Genomic DNA, 18,154 nt, shown 5'->3' on the forward strand with positions numbered 1-18,154 from the left:
CACAGATATTGGATGTCTGCCGGGATCCGGTTTCACAGCGGAACTTTGACTTGACCTGGTTACCTGTGCAGTACTGTAACAGCAGCTGGAAACTCAACACTGTTCTCTGTTAATGGCTGAGCACAGATGTGTTGATGTGTGCATAATAAACTCGTAAAATATTTAAACAGGTTCATGTACAGCAGCAGAGGTGCAGCAGAAATGCTGTAAATATCTGCTGCTACTACTGCTGCTACCGTTACCACCACCTTCACCACTGCTTCTTCTACTGCTACCTTTAAGTTTTCATTTACTACTACTGCAATTTTCTACCACAAGAATTACAACTACTGGTATTACTCTTCTATGTCTTCGAGTACTTACAAAACTAGCTCTCCCTTGCTATTACGACTACAAATACTACTACAAGAAGAAGAAGAATCAGCTTTATTGACAGTATAAATATTTTTACATACACACACTGAATTTGTCTTCTGCATTTGTGCCATCCTTAGTTGAACACAGATGCAACACCCAGCAAATTACATGCAGTGAAACACACAGGAGCAGTGGGCTGCCACCGTCAGGCGTCCCGGGAGCAAATTGGGGGTTAAGTGCCTTGCTAAAGGGCACCGGCTGATGGAGGAGTTAATGGAGCTAAAAAATTAGAACCACTCCTTGTCAGGGAATTGAACCCCGATTTTCCGCTTGACAGGCGGAGATACTGTCCATTATACTAACGAGGACTACTACAGGCTGTACAATTAATGCTAGAATAACAATACACCTACTACTCCGTCTGCTGGTTGTACATCGCCTTACAGCTGTTAAACTGTTAAATCTATTTCTTCTTCTACAGTACTTTTAATAAATTGTTTGTGCATTGTGGATTGTATTTATTTGTTTTCATGGCTTCTTCCCCTGTCTGTGAAACAGAAACGCAGTACTTGTGTGTATATACACAGTATACAGATATCACATGGCAGGATTACAGCGAGATGGAAGCACCGAGAGTGAAACACGTGAAAGCTGCTTCAGTCTCGATGAAGATGCTAATCGTTAATCCCTGTGGAAGAGGATTAACTCCATCTTCTGCTGCTGGAACATTAAAGTGCATCCAGCTCACTTTCACTGGTTTCTCTGGTTTCCTTCAAAGTTTCTGTCTTTGTTGCTTTTCACTTTTCCTCCTGTCTAAATTTAGAATTTGTACATTTTTAGTTACAGGGTATTTCAAATAAATCTACAGGGCATGTTTGTTATTGGATAAGAAGAAATTTAGAAAGACAGAGAGATAAAATTTGATAAAAATATTAGGAATATATTTTCGAGCTTTAAGCAATGTATATTTAGTTTGATTTAGTTTGAGAGATTTTTAAATTAAAATAACAGATGTCAACATGTGAAAATAAAAAATCAGCGTCAAAGAGTTAATAGCAATGACCACAGAGATTTCATCAAAGTAAAAGCACATGTAAGTAAGTAATGTTAAAATGTACCTTAAGCAAGTATTAAAGCACGTACTTGTTGGGCACAACGGTTCCCTTCACAGAGCCATCACATTATTTCTTACCATTTATTGATGGTTTAACACATTTTAACAACTTTATACACTGTTGGATAGTTTAGTCTTTAACACAGGATCATATTTTATTCACTGATCATGTGAAATGATTGTAATCTATCAAGCTGTCAGGTAAATTAAATGGATGTGATCAAACATCTACCACCAAGTGTCGTTTCCTGTTCGGTCAAAGATCAATAAAAGCCACATACATGAGTTTGTGTCACCTGGTTGCAGGCTGTGAGCAGGTGAGCTTGTGGTGGTGCCGTCAGTCTGACCTGTGTGCAGTATTCAAAGCAGCCAGCAGGGGGCGAAACAGGCCTGTCTGAAATGAAAAGGCAAAGTAACAGTGACAGAAATAGTACTAGTATGAGCATGGACAATAGATGGTAGCAGTAATATAAGTGGTAGCAGTCTGAAATAATATTTCTGACAATTTCTGAGGGTTAACGTCACAAAGAGGAGTTTACATTCTGTGATGAACTTTCAACATTCCAACTCTCCAAACTCTTTTTATGAGGTTGGTTGTAAGATGGCGCTGGCTTTACAAAGCAGTACAAAGAGCAGATACTCTGTAGGAGTGTGTACAGACTCATACAGTGTGTGTGAGACGGATGGAGGTGTGAATGAAGACGAAAGCAGCACTGCGGCGTGGCGGCTTGTTCACACTGCCCCTCAGATCCAACATGGCAGCTGTGACTCGGCGACAGGAGGAGCCTCAGCGAGGTCACAGAGGTCAGAGGAACGTGGAGCGGGTCGAATGAACAGATTGTAAGTGCCGCTGTCGCGTCCTCAATCGGGTCCTCAGATCTGACAGGCGGTCAGCGGACGACCGCGGAGGTGTGAACATGTGATGTTTAATTACTGCTGCTGTCAACAGCCGCACTGAGTGAACTCCAGTTCAGCTAAACATACCTTTAAATGCAAACTGTTTCTGGAGCATTTTTATCAAATCAATTAGCTAGTTGATATACTGTAAGATTTATACTGTTTTTTAGAGCTGCCAGTTATCTGCTGATCCAGCTGTATCCTTCATACACTGGTATACGTACTGTGCAGGAGCGAGAAGCAGCTTTAAAGACACACACCTGTTGTTGATCACATCATCAGCACACCTGAGGAAGCCTAACTAAACTATGTGTGACTGCCTTTTTTTTAATCTTTTCAAGTTCGTCTTGAAATGCATCAAAATATATGCATTATGTTAATATATATTACTAAATACATTACACTCAACTTTTATACATTAGGGTATTACATTAATAAAGCTGATACTGCGTGTGTGTGCGAAGTCTCCGTTCCAAACTGGTTTGTCTCCACTGAAATGTAATTACATTAAAGACTGTGATAAAGACTCCTGACTGAGTGTGAACCAATTCCTCTGAATAAACATCATCACTGCTGTCATCATCATCATCATCATCATCATCATCATCACTACGGGTGTCAGCGTGGTCAGCCTGACAGGCATCAAAAGTAGTGCTGCGCAGACACGCCTGTCTTCTGCACAGATACTTCTGATACTATTAATGTTACTACATTTGCCAAAATACAAGTACTGTTAATACTGTAACAACTACTCTGTTGTACTGCTGCAACTTCAACAGCGACTGTACATAATACTGCTGCAGCTACGGGTATTACTACAGTAGTCCTTCTGGTCCTTCTAGTGCCACAAGTAGGAAAGCTACTGCTCCTACTACTGCAGTAACTTTAACATTTACTGTCACTGCCCTTATGAATACTACTGCAGTACAAGTGTAGCTCCTAATACCACGACTAGACCTGCAGGTAAGTAAAACTACTGCTGCTGCTGCTTGTTGAGTTAAACTGATGCATGAGCTGGAGCTGCCGCGACTACAAACTTCTGCCACTGTGTCTCGTGGTGTAAAGCTGTTAGTACTACTACTACTACTACTACTACTACTACTACTACTACTACTGCAATGGCTGCAACTGCAATTATTACTGCTGCTGCAACAGCTAATGTAACCTGTAGAAAAACTGTGACCAGTACTACGACTGCCCTGTGACATTTTACACTTGGATGGATGTAAAACCAGCAAACTGTACTGCCAAGGTACTTCCTGTCTGACCTCTGACCTGTTTGTGTGTGTGCGTGTGCGTTTTCAAACGAAGCCACAGTCGATAAAGGCAACACCTCCAGGGAAACTGGGAAAAGTGTTTGTGTGTGTGTTTGAGTGAGAGTAAGCATGAACACACACACACACACACACAAAAAAAAGAGTCTCCAGTGGTCTCTGGTTGTCAGTGTGGATCCATCAGACCAACAGGAGGGAGGCCGTGACCTCCAAACCAGCACTCCTCTCCTCGCTGCAGCTTTTCCTCCTCTTCCTCGTCTTCCTCGCCCCCCCCCTCTTCTCCCCACCTTCTCTCTTCTGTTTTCTCTTTACTTTTCCCCTCATTTGTCTCTTTTCTTCCCCCATATTTCTGCCCTCCCCTCCTCCTTTTCTTCTTGATCATCGCCCTTTTCTTCTTTTTGTCCTCTGTCATCCCTCTTTCCTCCTTTTCATCCTCTTCTTTTCTCCTCCTCTCCTCCTGTCCCACCTTTTATGTTTCTCCTCAGCGTCCCCCCTTCCTGTCCTCTTCGTCTCCTTGAACTCTCGTCTGATTGTTTTTTTTTTCAGTATGTAGGTCAAGGTTGTGTTTCTGCTCTCTGGTCTGGATGACTGGCGAGTCTGCACACACACACACACACACACACACACACACACACACCCACACACACAGAGTATTTCTGGCAGCTCAGTGTGTGATCGCCCCTTGAGATGTCAGAGCTTTTAGGTCAGGCGGATCTGTAAGCTTCAGCAGCTTCCTGGAAAAACGGAAAAACCAGCAGCAGGACACCGAAAGGTAATCTGAATAATTCAACAAGCAACAAACGACGAGAGCCTAAAAAAAATCTGTCCAACCAACACAAACTGCATTAAAGGATCATGTTTCACACCTGTTAGCTCAAGCTGCAGTCGTCTGAATAAAGACCCGCTCCATGATTCTCCGTGATGATGGAAAAGTCTGTATATTGTATGCTTTTAATTTGCCTGGGATTAAGAATGTAATTTCTGGTTTGTCCTTAGTGATAATAAATGTATTGTGTAATGTGTATTTGTGTGAACTTGTGTCTATCATGGCACTTCTGAACTAAACATTTAGTTTCATGCCTTGAAATCTAAAGAAATCTAAATCTTCTGCCTCAGTTTAAGACAATTAAGTAAAGTTTACTGCAGAGGGGAGCAGTTGTGTGTTTCAGCTTCTGGCATCAATATTTGATGACCTCTCCACCCGCCTCATCTGCTGTGGTTGACAAAACAAACGCACTGATGCAACCTGTTTTGGCATATTGACATGGAGGAGCCGTGTCACCAACAACACACACACACCCTCTCAAACCCACACAAAGAGGTGGGTGGTGTGTGTTTGTGTTTGAAGGCGGGGGTTAAAGGTCAAAATGTGCTGGTGAAGGTGCTCAGTGAAGCTTCACATGGAGAGAAAACAGAAACGTTTCACTGTCAAACAAAACCCCAACGGAAAGTAAACAGGCTGAATCTGTTTGTTTACATGGTGTCATGTTCACATTCGGTGGAAACAAACCTTTGATTTTTATATCACATCAACAGCCTTTTCTTATATGACTACATATCACGCTAATTTTGTTGTCATTATTATCTTAAATTATTCCAGTTATACTCACGTTGTCAAATGTCTGATGAAAACTTTCCAATTTTTCTTATTGTTCTTTGTGCTGATCGAAAAGTAATATTTTTCACAACTTTATGGACTATTTTTGTGCCAATTAAAACTGTCCACCACTAAGAGCTGGTGTGTGTTTGGAGTCCTGCAGTGAGTTAGACATTGATGATCGAGCGTGATAAGTTTGGTGGGTGTTGCAGAGTGCTGTCATTCACACAGAAACTCCGCGGTGATTTGACCCGAGCGTCACGCTGAGGTCGAACTCTGCAGGCTGAACACCGACACTCAGTAAAGGTCAGGACATTCAGAGGCAGCTTCCTGCAGGCGAGCCCGTGCACGCACACACACACACACACACACACACACACACTCTCAACCTCTAGAGGTTCTGTGACCTTTTAACTCACTGCACGTCGACTCCAACCTGCACTCACCGAACAAGGTTTTAGGTGGCGTTCAGCGCGTTTCTGGACCGACGTGGTCCTGCTATTAAAGTGGATTCTGACCTGATGGATGTGACACAGTTTGATTGATGATCAGTGAAGTAAATAAACCGCATGTCCTGGTTAGTCTTTAGAAAGCACCAAAAACTGTCCTGTTCTCCTGCTGTTGAAAGGAATATGTATGTATGGAAAGTCTTAGAAATATTTGTATGAAATCTAAATTTCTAAAAACTTATTTCCTCCTTTTTGTCAGAGCTGACTTATTCTTCAGGTGCAAAATGAGTTTTGATAGGCCGTAAAACCCATCAACCTACAGCTGACCTCTTTACCTCCCTGCTGGGAAAAGACCTTTTCTTCACAAACAAAATGACTCGCCTCATAGTGACCTGCCGGGAAGAATCAACTGAACTCTGCTGTGCAGTTGGTCAATGCCCTCGTGAATTTTTATATGACTCACTCATTCAGATTATATTAAGGTTTAAGGTTATGTATAATCACAGGCGTGGCTGCTAGCTTAACCTCTTGGCCGACTGCACTTTGGGCTTGAGAAACTGTGGTGAGCATTTTTCACAATCGATTAATTGTGAAAATAATTAGGAGATTAGCTGATAATGAAAATAATTGTTCATTGTTGATCTACCTCTAATGCCACACAAAGATGTAACCCAGATGTGGGTTACAGCGATGGGAGGTGGAGGTTGTGTTTCCTTCCTAAAAGCCTCCCTGCCTGTTAACACCGGCCATTAGCTCCCCGTTTAAACCTTTATGACAGCTCACGCTGCACTCTGCTCGGCTTTCTGGACGTTTCTGTGTCATTCGATGATGATAAATTAAGAGAGCAGAGCGAATTCTTGCTTTAATTCTTTTCTAAACCTCAAATTCCTAATCTCAGTCATGAATCAACTTGAATTTTCTTGTTTCAAGTTATTTATTCATGTCGTATTGTTTGTAAATCAGTTACTGTAAAGTGCTAAAGTTCGTGTTCATTATTTATTGTTGCCTTTTCCTGTCTGCTTTATCAGCGGAGGAGTGCGTTTTACCTTTCTGCAGGAAGCAGAGCAGAGGAAGTGCAGGAGTATCTGTGTGCTGGGCTGGAGGTAATGCACACTGACAGCCCAATGGCTGGAGATGCAGTGCAGAGCGAGAGAGATCAGCGCTTCCTGCTGCAGCTCTGCATGTGGATGAATATGAGGGAAAGACATGAATAGAAACAGATAAAAAAAAAAAAATCAACCTGTGAGAAATCGTTATCAGAATGATTGCATTATTTTATACAACTCACAAGTGGCCACAAAGAAAAACTGACAAAATATTTGAAAACATCATATTCGAGCTGTTGGACACATCTTAAACAGTTCTGACTGTGGACTGAGTGGTCTGAAAGCAGGTCAGGAGCTCTGTGCTCGCTGTCCATAATGTTCATCAGGGAAAACACCTGAGTGGTGAGAGATGGTCTTTAAATATTTTATGTTTCCTCCACGCACAACTGCAGACTCCCGATCGAGGTGAAATATTGGACGTTTCCAGTCAGTACTGTGGTTTTCTGTTTTCAGTGTGATACACAAGCAGGATAAAGTTGACCACCTGTGTTACCGGAGTGTCGTGCGTCAGAGACAAAGCAGAAAGTATTTAACACGGTTTTACTTGGACGCCTAAACATCTCGTCTGTATCAGGACTGCTTTTCTACTTATTTTGATCATCAACTCTTTTTGACATGAACCAAGTAATTTCAGTTACCTAAACGTAACCTAATGCTCATATTGATCTTCATATTTTTGAATTTAACACATTCTTACATTGTATGTGGACACATTTTAGTTACAATAAAGCCATTTCCTAGCAGAACACACACCAATAGGTGTCAGTGTAGTCCAGGAAGTGTGTTGCCTTCAGGTTGGGGATAAAAATGACTCCTTTAAAAACAAGGCAAACATGACAGGAAGATGGAAGTAATGTGCTAAAGATTTCTTCATTTTCTGCAAAGTCCAACCTGTTTGGGCTTTTGTCATGAGCACAGTTTGGCTACTCTAACACATGGGAAACACTGAGTCATCTTCGCTGTGGTTTAGAGAAGCAGCTTGTAACGCAGTGAATTACCTCAGCGACCAACACAGCAACAACATCTTTGCTCTCGGCTGCAGCCTCGTTGGTTTCCGTGAGGTCTGAGCTCTCCCAGCGGACCTCGCCGGCAGCCTGTGGCGGCGGGCTGTGTGTGACGCAGTAGCTCCAGGAAGCTAAAGTGGGACACACAACATCTTGCTTGGATGATTGATCATGTCACAAGAGGTAAAAGTTAACCGGCTGGAGACTGCGGGAGAAGAAAAACTCTCATAAATGATTCGAGGAGGGTCATTAAAGATGAAAAGTCGTCAGCAAACAGCGTTCGACGCTCGGGAGGGGAGGCATTTATGTGCAGCTTCCTGGCTGCTAAAATTTGTCACTTAAACACTTCACATCTGGCTTTAGTAGTTTTTATTAAATAATTTTCTGAAGATGCAAAAATCTGAGCCTGAGTAGAATCCACTTCAGAGTCATAAGAAGCTAAAAAAACTTGCACAAAATGGATCCTCTTTGCTCTAAGCGATGAGGAAGGTTTGAGTCGCTTCTGTGATGATGGCTGTTTTTGTTGCACTGACTTCCCATCTTCTCAATGAATGAAAACTCATTTTAGGCAGATATTTTATGCTCGGGTTCATTGTTTCAGCTCTGCTGCTGGGCAGTAGCAGTCATTTTAGTCTACAGCGGATCGCCTCTGGTATCAGTGTGTGTTTGTTTGCTTTCGGTCAACATGACTTCACACATCTGCTGGTGCAAAAAGCTTAAGAACAGGGGTGTGGAAATGGACAATACTTGTGTGTGTGTGTGTGTGTGTGTTGCTGGACAGTTCAATGACAGCAGCTAAAAGCCTGCTTGGGTTGTTGGTGGCGTGCGTCACTTCAGTTTTTAAAATCTCTGAGGTGGCGAGGTGCGGCTTGGGGCGGATTTCACGTTGAACAGCACAGAAGATCTATACAGGCGGCACAGCTGCCCTTCGTCTGCGTTCACAAGAATGAGACAGACAGCCTGAAAACATGACACTTCTGGTCACGCATGGCGCAGAAGCATGTGCCATGTGAGTTTTTTAGACAAACTATCACCATTATTATTGCAGTGGCTGCATCAAGTGCTGCCCAAAAGACAACACAGCAGGTAACAAGCAGGGGAGGAAGAAGCACTCAGGCGCTTTACTTCAGTACAAGTAACAATACCACAATTTAAAAATACTCTGTTGCAAGTAAAAGCCATGAATAGAAAGTTTTATCTAAAAAAGGTGAACGAAAGCATAAATGTAGTGAAGTAAAAGGGACAGTATTCCTTTCTGTGGTAATGTATGGTGGTATGTGGTAATTAGCATGAATTGGACTTGTATTTGTACTTAAGTTCAGTTCTTGAGTGAATGTTCCACCACTGGTAATAAACAAGTTCGGGTGTTTCAGCCATTGCTTTAATTAACATTTTACTCATGTTTCTGGTGTTTTTAATCTGAGTTCTTGTGAATTTCTTACCTAACCTTCCTATACTGACTGTCAAACCCATGAAGCAAGTCTGTCTGGCTGTCTACACTGCCTGAATGGGGAAGAGCTGGGACAACAGGTGAGCAGGTCATGTGACAGCTGGGGTGGGGAACTACGGGCTCTGCAAAGACAGGAGACAATCAGGGTTAATCACATAGAGAAAAGAGGAAGGCGATTCAGTGTGATTGCACAAAAAATCCTTTATTTCCAGGATCCAAGAGCACATTTCAACACACGGCTCAAACTGCATTTTTAAAAAACTTTTGTTTCCATACGCTACAACCTTCAGTGATAAAAGTAGCAAAATAAAGTCTGTGTGCCTGAAAAACGAACCACGAAAAAAACAAGGATTTGACTCCAACTCCAACAAGATGGCTGATAACACAATGAAAAACAATTAACAGTCACTTTTAAATGTCGTCTGGTGTACAAAGTGGATTTTAAGATAATAACAGACCAGGAAAATGGACTGGCCTGACTTACTGTTATGGCACCATTTTGCTTTGAGCTGAAGTGACAAATTGCCTTTAAACAACACAACTTCTGGGAACAATATTCATACAACATAGAGTCATTTTTCTACAAGACTACTGTCAGTGCTAAAGAGTTTGTAAGAGAGTGATTTTAAAGTAGTGCTTGCAACAACACCATTAAAAAACACAGTTATATACACACACACACGCAAAACCATTTCTTTTTGTTGTTTTTAAAGCGCCTTGGGAAACGATTGTCATTTTATACATTTTTTTTCTCTTTCGTACAGCATTTGATCTCGTAACTGGTTTAAATAATCTGTTTTATAAGAAAAGTCTGTTTACAAAAAAACGAAACAAAAGGAAGAAAAACAAATAAACTTTTAAATGCATTTCATCGCTGTGACGTTTGTCATCAGCTACCGACATCGACAAATCACTCCAAAGCACCTTTTTGTCGTGAAATAAAAGCTTTATGTCTCCTTTACAGTTCACACAAGACATTCAGCAATGGAGCAACCACACACACACACACACGCTTCTTATTTGGTTTCTGAGTTGGTGCTAAATGCTGAAAGCGATACTGCGTTCATGTCATAACAGAGCTGAGCTTGTTTAGTAAAATATGCAAAAATGATTAGCTAAAAGTAGAGAAAGTGAAAGGAGTCACTGTGCAGGAAGACTGTTTTACTATTCTGACATGAACGCAGCTGTCGTGTCCTTCTAATGGAAGTGGGAGTCCAGACTATCCTCATGAAGAGGAAACTGGGTTTTGTTGTATTTTTCATCTTCAGGAGCTCAGAGGAAGTCTGGTGAGGAGTTTGTCCGATTGTGTAATATTCAAGCAAAAACAACACAGAAACAAAAGTGCCTTCAAGACAGTCGTATTGAAGTCTCAGTGTCTGTTCTGACTGTTGTGTCTGTGGTGCCTCATTTCTGCATCTGAGCAAAATGGAAAAAAGAAAAGAAAAAAAAAACACTTCAAAAGCTATTTTGGACAACTTTACATGAGAGCTAACGGCTTGCTGGCCGAGCTTCCACAGTTTGGTCTGAGTGTCCAGCGAATGCTGCCGATAAAGGAGCAGCTTGGAAGTTGACACTTTGCGTCCAATCTTCACTTTCGATTGGTTTCCACACATGAACAGAATAACCAGACGTGACAGTAAAGAAAGACTGAAATTAATCTCTCAATCATGGAATCACAGCTTTGAGATCACTGGGAAACAACTTGAGAAACACTTTCATGCACTTCCTCCTCGGCCTTCAGTTGTAATCTATTATTTACAATTAGGTCCTTAATGGATTACTGTGTGCATGTAAGTGCACTCAGTGTTTCCCACACGACACGACTGCAGGAGAAAGTGAGCGGGAGTCCTACTGGCCGCGGCCACCGGGACAAGGCATTAATGGGATATTTTCACACTGTCTCCGGTCAGGAAACAAAAAATGCTTTTTAACGATTTCAGTGCCACTGACGGACAAATCAGATCCTTTCTGATTGTGTCTGTAATATAATATAAGTGCACAACATTATTGTAAACCTCAGATAGGCTAAAATGCAGCATTAGGATCAGCTGCTGCCATTGAAGCAACGCAGCAATAAATAAAAACTCTTCCTTTCTGATTTTAACCTTTTACCATCTGTTTAAATCTCATTTCAACAGTAGTAATGATAAGAATGAAATGCTGTTTTGCTGACATGTAAAGCACCAGGACATCCACTAAAACTACAAATCTTCTACAGCAAGGGGACAAACAAACACTGACGTTTAAATAATCTATTGGTGAGTTCAGCCCAGATCTCATGGCTGTTCCCTCCACACTTCAGAGGCTGAGCGTGACGAAGCATTCACGTTCCCTCATCACGCAACACAAGCAGACATGTCAGGTGGTTGTTACACCAGATAAAGCAGCTTGTTCTTGTGCCCAGGTAAAATGGATCTTTGTGGAAAGTTTAAGTTTTTAAGTATTATTTTCACACGCTGGTGGTTTCAGTTTGTTGCAGATTATTTCTTTGATTTTTTTGGGGGGCAGAATATTCCATACTTCACAGGCAGCCGTTGGTTTCATTTAAAAAGGAAATAAAATTGAATTCAACATATAATGCTCGTCTTCCTCTGCTATATTGTTGTGAATCGAACTTAAAAAAAAGGTCATCAAACTCTGACATGAAAATGTGCTGAATATAATTTCAGACTGAAATGAATTTATAACCAAAAGCTACTTGCGAGGCAGGAAAAAAAACCTCAAAATGTGAAGGATGCACATAGTTTGAACAGTCCAGTGAAGCTGAAATAATGGAAACGCACTGTCTGAGCTGGAGTCTGCCTTCAGCATCTGCATGGGACTACACAGAAAAAAGAGTGACCTTCTGACCAGCCACTTTAACAAAGCAACAGGCCTCCATGTGTTTCAGTGTCTTCACTTCTTCTTCTTCTTTTCTCTTGAGGACTTCAACAGTGTATGTACACAGAAAATGATGACTTTTGGCTTGGAAGTGAAAGTCCAGTAAGAAAAACCTGACTGACTGATAAAGACAGCAAATCACCCAAACTAGAAAAAGAAACTTTCAGTGAGCTCACAACTAGAAATAATATAAGTGCGAAAGATAAAAAAAAATTTGTTCCTCTCAATTCTACTTTCCTGGTCGATTTTCTGATGTCTGACTAAAGGATGAGACCTCGAAAGCTGATATAAAGTCTTTCCTGGAAAAGACATTTTGCATTTGCGTGCATCTTCTTCATCCCTCTAATTGCGTTTTAAAAAATGATGTGTTCATATCTCAGAGAGAGGTTTTTCTTCTTTCTTTTTTCCTTCTGTACCTTCTCCTCTTGCTTTTCAGAGGAAGAATCCAGGTGTCTGGGGGTCCTGCAGGGTGGAGAGTCCATCTGGACAGGAGATGGGGATGTCACCGGCAGCCCCTCCATTCCCGTTTGGCATCAGACACGTCCTGATGTATGCTGTGTTGGTGGCACTGAGGAGGCAACCGTTCTCCAACTGAAAAACAGAAACACAGCCGTCACGTTTTAAGGCTAAATACTCATCCTTTGTTAATGTTTCATACACTAAGGCAAAGCAGCTTTTATAATTAGCACCTTTGAACTTTTTCCACACAGTAAGACCTCGCAGGTTAGTCAAATATTTGAAGTGCAGGTGCAACAGGGTGCAAATGCACTGACAGAAGCTCCTCTGTTTACTTCCCACTGTATGTACAGTAGTTAGGGAGTTACTGCTGACCTTAATCACAGGAGGCAGGGCAGGTCACGCAGTAAAGACTGAGCAGCAGGCGTTCAGTGAGTCGACCTGCAGTCCTTAGAGACACCATAACACAAGGAGGAAGAGGGAGAAAGGGCCTGTTTACACCTGGCATGAAAACGTATGTCCTCATGTGTCTCAAATTAAATAATTTAACATGTAACATTTGCCGAATTTCCAAGAAGGCCAAGCAATGTGAGCATTTTCATCAATATATGTTTATCTTGTCTTTGGGACTTTGCGGTGAGTCTTTTTCAGGCTATTCAGGGGACAAATGTCCCTCCTGCTGCACCGCACCTTCACACAGACGACAGTATATTTGGTTCACAGTAAATTAAATTGTAGCAGAGCCCTGCTTTTATCGGAGCTGAGAATAGACTCGCCTGCATCCCCCTCCACGCTGTGTTCACAGCATTAGGTAATGATGACAGTCAAATTGTAGGTCAGCTTCGCTCATGCTTGACTGGCCAGCCTGCCAGTATTTTTCTTTCAGCGACAGTCACTGACCCTGAAGAATAACAGTGGAGGCTGAGTGGGGCGGGGATGAATGGATGCCTGCCGGGGTCGGGCCATCTCTGGGGCCGACCGTGTCCCATCCCGACCTTATTCTATTCATTATTGTATTCTTTTCCACGACTGCCTCTTTGCTTTTCTTTCCTCTCGCTGGCCCAATCTCTCATATTTCATTAAGTCTCCTTTGTTGTTCTGCGAGTTTGTTTTTCACTCTAAACACCAGCGATGATTTTCATGCATGAGAAAACAGAACGCTGTGGAACAATAACACTGAAAAAACAGATGGAATAGAGTCCGATGAAGATCAGAGATGCAGAAAATAGAAGGTCCATTTGGAATACTGGACATACTGTATCATAATCTTGACTGCTCTGCAGACTTGCTCTGCTGGAGCAGAACCCAGAGGGGCCTTCCTGAGACATTCCTGCTTTACATCCTGTTTCAAACTAAAGCGTTAAGTGGTGAGGTCTCATTACCTCGTTATGGTTTACGATGTGGATTTCTCTAGACCTACAGCGACGTGCCGCTTTGTACTCTAAATGATTAGTGTTTTGAGGATGACATTCCCCAGCCCTCGCTGCTCCGTCATTACTGAAAAAAAGTTTTTGTGGGACTTCAAAGATGAATTCCTGCTTGTCCTAAACTTTACAGTCTCATTAAGCAGCCCAAATAATGTTACTGGGATCTGACCTCATGCTGAGTTACAACATTTAATCACAATCCCTACTGTTACTTTAGCACAGTGGTTTGTAAAGCTGACATTCTGACAATATTCCTTATAATCCATATTATATGATGATTTTCTTAATAACTTGAAAAAAAATTATGAAAAAAGATAAATAAAAACCCATAACAATTTCTCAAAGGTCATACTGGCACATTCAACAGCTAATATTCACTTTCAAGAAGCTAATGCTTGGCATCTAAATAAAAATATTTGGAGAAAAACAACTGAACTAAGGCTGAACAACGATCCAAATTAAATGTAAAATGTAAACTCAAACCCAAACCCCATGCAGACGTTCTCCTGACACTCTGCTGCAATAGATTCGACTCTATTCTCAGACTGTGCTGCACTGACCCATCTCCCCCTCTTATTTACATGGCATGTCGGCTCGCATCATCACAGTTTACACTGAGCTCCATGCCAGCCCGAGGCCTGTGTGTGCTGACTCGGAAAAAAATCCATTTTCATGACAGTGAAAGAGAACAGCACAGGGTTGAAGGACTGTAGATTCTGCAGCCCTTGGTTTGTTGATGTTCACTGATATTTGAGGGACTTCAGGCCTCGTCAGTGGGCTACATTCCAGAGTCTGCCTCCCAGGACAAACAGTCTTGAGGAGAGCTGGCAGCTTTAGTCGTTTCTGAGATGGTAAGAAGGTAAAGACTGAACAAGCCTGACACAAGACAGAAGGTCTACGAGGATTCATTTTCAGGATGACTACGAAGGGAGGAGAAAGCATAACTCACATTCTCAGTGACATGTACCATGAGGTCTGCTTTTATGGGACTATGATTATGTTGGAATGTCAAATATACATTACTTTAATAACTTTGTTCTTGTGTAACTTCCAACCTCCTCAATAAAAAAGTGGAACTTCAGTCTTGATGGGATTAAAGTTAGGTAATTAACAATAGCTAAAGTTAATGTTAACATAAAAAAGGGGAATCACTGATTGCTTATTGCATTTTGTAGTCTGTGGTCCCTTACCTTGCTGTGAGTGGAGTCCTGTGTGCTGGTGTTGAACATGCTGTAGGCCTCTAATGGCGACAGGCTATCTTGTGGCTGGGACAGGCCCAGTAACTGTTCTAACTCCACTGCAGAGCTCTGGGTGGGGCACTGGGGCAAACAGGATGGTGGAACCTGAGTCTGCTGCTGCTGCTGCTGCTGCTGCTGTTGGTGCTTCTGGTGAGCCTGCAACTGGTAGCGACAAACGTCTGGTGTGGTCAAACTGTTCAGCACTGTATCACCTGGATGTGGCGCGCTGCAAATGCTGTAACCTGTAGGACAGCCCCCCAAATTCGGTGGAAAGGCTGACAATCCGTTTGGGATGTAAGATGCGTTTGTTGTCAGTTCCAGCTGATTATGGAAACCAGGCAGCAAAGCGCTCTGGCTGCTGACCTGCTGAGGGTTCGGCAGGTGGGACGAGTGTTGGGCCTGCTGAGGCTGCCACTGTTGGCTCGATTCCAGAAGTGAGTTAAGGTGTTTATGTTCACTGTTTCCCTGTGAGGGCTTAGGGACAGTATGTAGGAGATGACGGGTGTGGTTGTTGGGGTGGTGGTGGTTCTCTGTGGGTACTACCCAGTGGCCATTAGGAATCCCAGTGTCCACTGTTCCCGGCTGGGTGACAGGCTGAATCTGCCCCAGCTGAGTTTTCACCGGCTCACCTGCACTTATGTGTTGCTGCATCTGTTGCGACAGCTGGATGATAGGCTGACTGCTGCTGGGAAGAGCTGAACGGACAGCCGGCATGAAGCGTGCTGGCGGCTGCTGGCTGATGCTTTGGGCTGGGTCTGGGTTCCCTCCAAATCCACCTCTATCTCCTCGTTGCTCCTGCTCAGTCCCATTTTCCAGTGAGTCATGGAGGTAGGAGAGGATTTCGTTATTGGTGAGGAGGTCATTAAGTGTTGGAATGTGGTTGGGGTCCAACTCCACCCGGATCATCCTCTCATCCAGCAGCAGGAGCTCCAGGTCTTCAGCATTTAGACCCAAATTCTCCAGGGCACTGAAGAGCTCACTATTGGAGCACGTTTCCTCACCGCCCAGGGTCAGAGAGTCCAGAGTGGCCAACAGTGGGTCATAACTAGATGTTTTGCTATTGCACCTCCCTGTCTCCCCATTAGATACGATGCTCCAGCTGTCGCCACTCAACAAACTGCCATAATTGTTGCCACCTTGCTGCTCGCTGAACAGGCTGCTGTGGTAGGACGTCTTGGGTTCTGTGTCCGGCTGGCAGACATACACAGACTCATCCTGGCTCATCAGCGCTCCCAGCAGCGACTTTGGGTCCAGTTCATCTGAAGAGCTCTTGTCCAGTTTGCCTTTCTTGGACTTGCTGCCTTTGGCTTTGCCCAGGAAGGAATCCTGGAAGCCATGCAGTGGATAACTGGTCTGGTAGAGCATTGCCTCTCCAGTGGCAAAGGTGAAGGGGAGGTGCATGGATCGCTTCCTCAGGTGCTCCCCTCCCTCTTCATCCCTGTGGAAATACATGTCAAAGAGCAGAAATTAACAGACAAATCAGTTAAAACTTAAAGAGCGTATTGGATTCGTCATCCACTTACACCAAGGGTCTCTGGGTGGCGATGATGTAGTCTGGCTTCCCGTTCTTGTAGACAAGTCTGGCATTGGCCTGGACCCACTTCCACCGGTTCTCCTTGGTGAGCAGCCTGAAGACGGTGAGGCCGCTCTCGCCCGTCTTAATCACTGGAATCACATGAGACAAGACACCGGAGGCTCTGTGTCACTGCTGTTTACGTTCTGCACACCCCGCAGAGTGCGCACACTCACACTGCATTTGTTCAGCCGTGTGTGCTGCTGCAACTAAGGCTACATGCTGATGTTCACGTTGGCTACCTGCACATGTTACAAGCTCTGTTTTCAAACACTTAAGCAGCATACGCACACCATCACATCCCTCAACCCCCAATCCTTCATCTTAATGGCTCAATGTTGTGTCTGTCGGTGTGTGTTATTGTGTTTCTGTGCCTTTCTAAAAAAATCCCAAAGAGAGGTGTCAGGCACAAACCAACAAACCAGTGATGCAGTCTTGCGATGCAGAGAAGCTAAACAGCGTTGTCTTCTGTCTACCAACAGTTGGTAACCACATCAAGTTAAGTTTCGGTGCAGTGAAGAGGCTGCAGTGAAACTTGGCTGACTGTGCTTTCAGAAGACTTGAACACCAAAATAAAAATCATAAAATATTAAGACTTGCAGGTCTTAATGTAAAATAAAAAAGTGTACAATATTACCTATGACCTACAACACTGACAAACAAATCAGTGCACAGATTTGAGAAATCCAACAGTGTTGCCTCCCACAACTGTTTTGGGATCTGTGAAGAGTTTCACAATCAGAGCTGCATTATTTTAGCAGAAAAACTGCTGACCTTTAGAAAAAGCTGCAGTATTTATGTCTGTGTACAAATGCTTATCCTGAAGGAGGGAAAAACAGTGCAGCTCAGAGAGTTACTTTACAGCCCAGCTTGTTTATTCTACCTGAAACTGTTATCAGATTTTACGCATCACTGTCAGAAAAACCAAAAGTGACAAATGACGAGCAGAGAGATCTGCGGCTTTGTTTTGTTTTACTTTGCTCATAATCTGTGGGATTACAGGAGCATATTTCCTAACAAAACCAATCATCTCTACTGCATAATCCCCGGCAGCTGGAACAGAAATACACAGAAATACAGAGCAATCTAAGCACAGAAAACTAAATAAACTCCTTTGTCTCAGTGCATGACGGTAAAGGATGTCTGTTACTATGGTGACGTCAGATCATCAGTTGTTATCGGTTGTTTTTATCTTGAAGCTATAGTAACAGTTATCAGTCTTGTTATTATCAGAATAACCGTGACATTCTCCTCGCTATGTGTAACAGCAGTGTTACTAAGATGTGGATACTGTTGTGTCTCCCATCTGTGTCTGCATTAGAGCGTGCTGAG

The 18,154-nt window shown here is 42.9% G+C and overlaps 1 protein-coding gene across 5 annotated transcripts in view; it reads right to left on the reverse strand.

The window, feature by feature from the left end:
- Positions 1-1,767: 1,767 nt before the first annotated feature.
- LOC124055616 (aryl hydrocarbon receptor-like) overlaps positions 1,768-18,154 on the reverse strand; it is a 29,335-nt gene continuing 12,948 nt past the window's right edge. For 3 of the 5 annotated variants that reach the window (XR_006842733.1, XR_006842734.1, XR_006842736.1), the window contains exons 9-15: positions 16,773-16,914; positions 15,202-16,687; positions 12,545-12,719; positions 9,241-9,370; positions 7,793-7,929; positions 6,735-6,865; positions 1,768-1,865 (exon numbers count right to left, since the gene is read on the reverse strand). Coding sequence is in view for 1 of the 5 variants with exons in the window: in XM_046382573.1 (XP_046238529.1) it covers positions 12,561-12,719; positions 15,202-16,687; positions 16,773-16,914 (1,787 nt within the window). In the remaining 4 variants the exon portion in view is untranslated. Of the gene's footprint in view, positions 1,866-6,734; positions 6,866-7,792; positions 7,930-9,240; positions 9,371-9,574; positions 10,665-12,544; positions 12,720-12,959; positions 13,034-15,201; positions 16,688-16,772; positions 16,915-18,154 lie in introns of those variants that run through there. The other 2 variants (XM_046382573.1, XR_006842735.1) reach the window with 2 other exon arrangements.

The sequence above is a fragment of the Scatophagus argus genome, chromosome 24 (genome assembly GCF_020382885.2).
Source record: "Scatophagus argus isolate fScaArg1 chromosome 24, fScaArg1.pri, whole genome shotgun sequence".
In the NCBI taxonomy this organism is placed as follows: domain Eukaryota; kingdom Metazoa; phylum Chordata; class Actinopteri; family Scatophagidae; genus Scatophagus; species Scatophagus argus.